This window comes from Sycon ciliatum, chromosome 8 (assembly GCF_964019385.1).
Source record: "Sycon ciliatum chromosome 8, ocSycCili1.1, whole genome shotgun sequence".
In the NCBI taxonomy this organism is placed as follows: Eukaryota; Metazoa; Porifera; class Calcarea; order Leucosolenida; family Sycettidae; genus Sycon; species Sycon ciliatum.
In genome coordinates, this window is record NC_088650.1 from 23,054,496 (window position 1) to 23,059,910 (window position 5,415).

Genomic DNA, 5,415 nt, shown 5'->3' on the forward strand with positions numbered 1-5,415 from the left:
TGGCGCTTTGGCGCTCTGACTCTGGCGTCGGTCTGGCTGTGGCGGCGCTCTGGCTCTAGCGGCGCTCTGGCTGTGGCAGCGCTCTGGCTGTATCTGGCGGTCCTCTGGCTCCGGCGGCGCTCTGGCGCGCTAGTTCTGGCGCCCTGGCATTGTGGCTCTGGTGCTCTGGGTCTGGCGCTCTGGCTCTGGTATTGGCTGTGGCGCTCTGGGTCTGGCGCTCTCTGTCGCTCTGGCGTCCTGGTGCTTCGGCTCTGGTGAGCACCACGGGAGAACCAGAGAGCCAGCGCACCAGAGAGCCAGAGCGCCAGAGTGCCAGAGCGCCAGAGCCCCAGAGTGCCCCCAGAGCGCGGTCAAAGCGCAGAGAGTGCCACCAAAGCCAGAGCGCCGCCAGAGCCCAACAGAGCCAGTGCGCCAGAGCCAGAGAGTCAGAGCCAGAGCGCCAGAGCCAGAGCGCCAGCGCCAGAGCCAGAGCGCCGGAGCCAGAGAGCCAGAGCCAAAGTGCCAGATCTGTTGCTCTGGCTCAGGCGCTCTGGCGCCCTAGCTCTGGTGCTCAGACTCTGGCGGCCCTCTGGCGCTCTGGGTCAGGTGCTCTGGTTCTGGCGCTCTGGCTCTGGCGCTCTGGCTCTGGCGCTCTGGCTCTGGCGCTCTTGCTCTGGCGCCCTAGCTCCAGTGCTCTGGCGCTCATGCTCTGGCTCTGGCACACTGGCTCTGTGCGCTATGGCTCCAGCGCTCTGGCTCCGACACTCTGGCTCTGGCGTTCTGGCCCTCTGACTCTGGCCAGAGGGCCAGATCTGGACTCTGGCCAGAGGGCCAGATCTGGATCTCTGGCTCTGGCGCTCTAGCGCCCTGGCTCTGGTGCTCTGGCTCTGATCTGGACTCTGGCCAGAGGGCCAGATCTGGATCTCTGGCTCTGGCGCTCTAGCGCCCTGGCTCTGGTGCTCTGGCTCTGGTGGTGCTCTGGCTCTGGTGGCGCTCTGGCGCTTTGGCTCTGGCGCACTGGCTCAGGTGCTCTAGTTCTGGCGGCGCTCTGGTGCACTGGCTCAGGTGCTCTGGTTCTGGCGGCGCTCTGGCACTCTGGCGCAATGGCTCAGGTGCTCTGGTTCTGGCGCTCTGGCTCCGGCGCCCTGGCTCTGGCGCCCTGGTTCTGGCGCTCTGGCTCTCGCGCTCTGGCTCTCGCGCTCTGGCTCCCGAGCTCTGGCTCTGGCGCTCTGGCTCTGACGCTCTCCACTCTGGCTCTCGTGCTCTGGCTCCAGAGCTCTGGCTCCGGTGCTCTGGCTCTGACGCTCTGGTGTTCTGGCGTTCTGGCGCCCTGGCTCTGAGGCTCTGGCGGCACTCCTACCGCGCTCTTGCGGCTCTGGCTGCGCTCTGCATATGGCGGCGCTCTGGCGCACTGGCTCAGGTGCTCTGGTTCTGGCACTCTGGCTCCGGCGCCCTGGCTCTGGCGCCTGGCTCTGGCACCCTGGCTCTGTCTCGCAGCGCTCTAGCTCTGGTGGCGCTCTGGCTCTGGTGGTGCTCTGTGGCTTGCAAGTTCCTGCACTCTGCCTCAGGCGCTCTGGCTCTGGCGCTCTGGTTCTGGTGCTCTGGCGCTCCTGCTCTGGCGCTCTGGCTCTGACGCTCTGGCGTTCTGGCGCTCTGGCTCTGGCGCTCAGGCTCTGGTGGCGCTCTGGCTCTGGCGGTGCTCTGTGGCTTGCAAGTTCTGGCACTCCGCCTCAGGCGCTCTGGCTCTGGCGCTCCTGCTCTGGCTCTGGCGCTCTGGCTTTGGTGTTCTGGTTCTGGCGCTTTGGTTCTGGCGCTTGGGCGCTCTGGCTCTGGCAATCCTCTGGCGGTGCTCTGTGGCTCGGGTCGGCACTATGACGCTCTGACTCTGGCACCCTGCCTCTGGCGCTCAGGCTCTGGCGCTCAGGCTCTGGCGCTCTGGCTCTGGCGCTCTGGCTCTGGCGCTCTGCACTTTGGCTCCGGCGCTCTCACGTTTTGGCTCTGGCTCTCTTGGCCTGGCGCTCTTGCTCTGGTGCTCTGGCTCTGGCTCTCTGGCTCTGGATGTCTGGCTCTAGCAGGGCTCTGGCGCTTTGGCGCTCTGACTCTGGCGTCAGTCTGGCTGTGGCGGCGCTCTGGCTCTAGCGGTGCTCTTGCTGTGGCAGCGCTCTGGCTCTAGGGGAGCTCTGTATCTGGCTGTCCTCTGGCTCCAGCGACGCTCTGGCTCGGGGCCATGGCGCTTTCGCGCCCTAGCTCAGGCTCTGGGTCCGGCTCTGGTCCAGCTCTGGTGATCTGGCTCTGGCGCTCTGGCTCTGGCGCTCCAGCTCTGGCGCTCCAGCTCTGGCGCTCTGGCTCTGGCGCTCCCCCTCAGGCGCTCCGCCTCTGGCGCTCTGGCCCTGCTGATTTGGCCCTGCAGCTCTGGCTCTGCTGCTCTGACGCTCTGGATCTGCCTGGCGCTCTGACTCTGGCGCTCTGGCGCTATAGCTCTGGTGCTGGCGCTCTGGGCTCTGGTGGTCTGGCTCTGGAGCTCCAACTTAGGCTCTCTGGCTTTGGCTCCCTGGCTCTGCGGCTCTGGCACTCTGGCGCTATGGCTCTCTGGCTCTGGCTCTGGCGCTCTGGCTCTGGGGGGGGGGGGGGGGGGGGGGGGGGGGGGGGAGGGGGGGGGGCTGCCTCTGGCGCTCTGGCTCTGGCGCTCTGGCTATGTCTCTGGCGCTTTGCTCTGGCCAATCTGGCGCTCTGGCTCTGGCGCTATGGCCCTGGCGCCGCTCTGGCTCTGCTGCATTGCTACTCTGGCTCTGCCTGGCGCACTGACTCTGGCGCTCTGGCGCTCCGGCTCTGGCGCTCTTGCTCTGGCGCTCTTGCTCTGGCGCTCTTGCTCTGGCGCTCTTGCTCTGGCGCTCTGGCCCTGCCGCTCTGTCTCTGCCGCTCTGGCTCTGCCGCTCTGGCTCTGCTGCTCTGGCTCTCATGCTATGGCTCTGCCACTCTAGCTCTTGATCCGGCTCTTTAGCTTTCTCTGGCTCTGGCGGTCTGGATCTGGCTCTGGCGCTCTGGCTCTGGCGCTCTGCTCTGGCGCTCTGCTCTGGCGCTCTGGCTCTGGCGCTCTGGCTCTGGCGCTATAGCTCTGGTGCTGGCGCTCTGGGCTGTGGTGCTCTGGCTCTGGGGCTCCAACTTAGGATCTCTGGCTCTGGCTTTGGCTCTCTGGCTCTGCTGCTTTGGCATTGGCGCTATGGCTCTCTTGCTCTGGCTCTGGCGCTCTGGCTTTCTGGCTCTGGCGCTCTGGCTTGCGAGCTGGAACTGGCGCTGTGGCTCTAGCGGGCTGGAACTGGCCCTGTGGCTCTTGCGTGGCGCTTTTGCTGGCGCTCTGAGCTGTGGTGCTCTGGCTCTGGGGCTCCAACTTAGGCTCTGGCTCTGGCTTTGGCGCTCTGGCTCTGCTGCTTTGGCGCTCTGGCTCTGCTGCTTTGGCGCTGGTGCTATGGCTCTCTTGCTCTGGCTCTCTTGCTCTGGCTCTGGCGCTCTGGCTCTCTGGCTCTGGCGCTCTGGCTCTTGTGGGCTGGAACTGGCGCTGTGGCTCTTGCGCTGTGGCTCTGGCGCTGGTGCTATGGCTCTGGCCTTTGCTCTGGCTCTGGTGCTCTGGCTCTGGTGCTCCGGCTCTGGCGCTCCGGCTCTGGCGCTCCGGCTCTGGCGCTCCTGCTCTGGCGCTCCAGCTCTGGGTCTGGCGCTCTGGCTCTGGCGCTCCAGCTCTGGTGCTCCCGTTCTGGTGCTCCCGCTCTGGCGTTCCAGCTCTGGCGCTCCGGCCCTGCCGCTCTGGTTCTGCCGCTCTGGCTCTGCCGCACTGGCTCTGCTGCGCTGGCTCTGCTGCTTTGGCTCCGCTGCTCTGGCCTTTCTGCTCTGGCTCTCTGTTATGGCTTTGCCACTCGTGTCACTGGCTCTGCTGCGCTGGCTCTGCTGCTCTGGCTCCGCTGCTCTGGCCCTGCTGCTCTGGCTCTCGTGTTATGGCTTTGCCACTCCCCTGCCGCACTGGCTCTGCTGCGCTGGCTCTGCTGCTCTTGTGTTATGGCTTTGCCACTCTCTGCTGCTCTGGCTCCGCTGCTCTGGCCCTGCTGCACTGGCTCTCGTGTTATGGCTTTGCCACTCTAGCTCTGGATCTGGCTCAGCTGCTCTGGTTCTGGCAACGCTCTGGCTCTGGCGCTCCTGCTCTGGCGCTCTGGCTCTGACTCTGGCGCTCTGGCTCTGGCGCTCCAGCTCTGGCGCTCTGACTCTGGCGCTCTGACTCTGGCGCTCTGACTCTGGCGCTTTGGCGCTCTGGCCCTGCTCCTCTGGCCCTGCCACTCTGACTCTGCCGCTCAGGCTCTGCCCCTTTGGCTCTGCTGCTATGGCTCTGCCACTCTGTCTCTGGATCTGGCTCTGTCACTCTGGCTCTGACACTAGGGCTCTGGTGCTCTGACTCTGGCGCTCTGGCTCTGGCGCTCTGGCTCTGGCGCTCTGACTCTTGAGCTCCAGCTCTGGCTCTGGCGCTCTGACCCTGCTGCTCTGGCCCTGGGGCTCTGGCTCTGGTGCTCTTGCTCTGCTGCTCTGGCTCTGCTGCTCTGGCTCTGCTGCTCTGGCTTTACCACTCTGGCTTGGATCTGGCTCTGCCACTCTGGCTCTGGCACTGGGGGGGGGGGGGGGGGCTCTGGTGCTCTGGCTCTCTGGCTCTGGCGCTCTGGATCTGGCTTTGGCTCTGGTGATCTGGCTCTGGCGCTCTGGCTCTGGCGCTCTGGCTCTGGCGCTCTGGGGCTCTGGCTCTGCTGCTCTGTTATGGCTTTGCCACTCTAGCTCTGGATCTGGCTTAGCTGCTCTGGCTCTGGCGCTCTGGCTCTGGCGCTCTGGCTCTGGCGCTCTGGCTCTGGCGCTCTGGCTCTGGCGCTCTGGCTCTGGCGCTCTGGCTCTGGCGCTCTGGCTCTGGCGCTCTGGCTCTGGCTCTGGCGCTCTGGCTCTGGCTCTCTGACTCTTGCGCTCCTGCTCTGGCATTCCAGCTCTGGCGCTCCAGCTCTGGCGCTCTGGCTCTGGCCCTGCTCCTCTGGCCCTGCCACTCTGGCCCTGCCACTCTGGCTCTGCCGCTCTGGCTCTGCTGCTCTGGCTCTGCTGGTCTGGCTCTGCTGCTATGGCTCTGCCACTCTGGCTCTGGATCTGGCTCTGCCACTCTGGCTCTGGCACTAGGGCTCTGGTGCTCTGACTCTGGCGCTCTGGCTCTGGTGCTATGGCTCTGGCGCTCTGGCTCTGGCGCTCCTGCTCTGTTGCTCCAGCTCTGGCGCTCTGGCTCTGGCTCTGCGGCTATGGCTCTGCTGCTATGGCTCTGCCACTCTGGCTCTGGATCTGGCTTTGCCACTCTGGCTCAGGAACTAGCTCTGCCCTGGCTCTCTGGGTCTGGCGCTCTGGATCTGGTTTGGCTTTGGTGATCTG

The 5,415-nt window shown here is 66.0% G+C and overlaps 1 protein-coding gene across 1 annotated transcript; it reads right to left on the reverse strand.

The window, feature by feature from the left end:
* Positions 1–1,596: 1,596 nt before the first annotated feature.
* LOC135823635 (protein TsetseEP-like) lies at positions 1,597–4,510 on the reverse strand (the record flags this gene model as incomplete). The annotated part of the gene is made up of 2 exons (XM_065336483.1): positions 1,597–1,957; positions 4,147–4,510. Coding segments are annotated over 2 exons (612 nt in total), but the record flags the coding sequence as incomplete, so codon positions are not given.
* Positions 4,511–5,415: the final 905 nt, after the last annotated feature.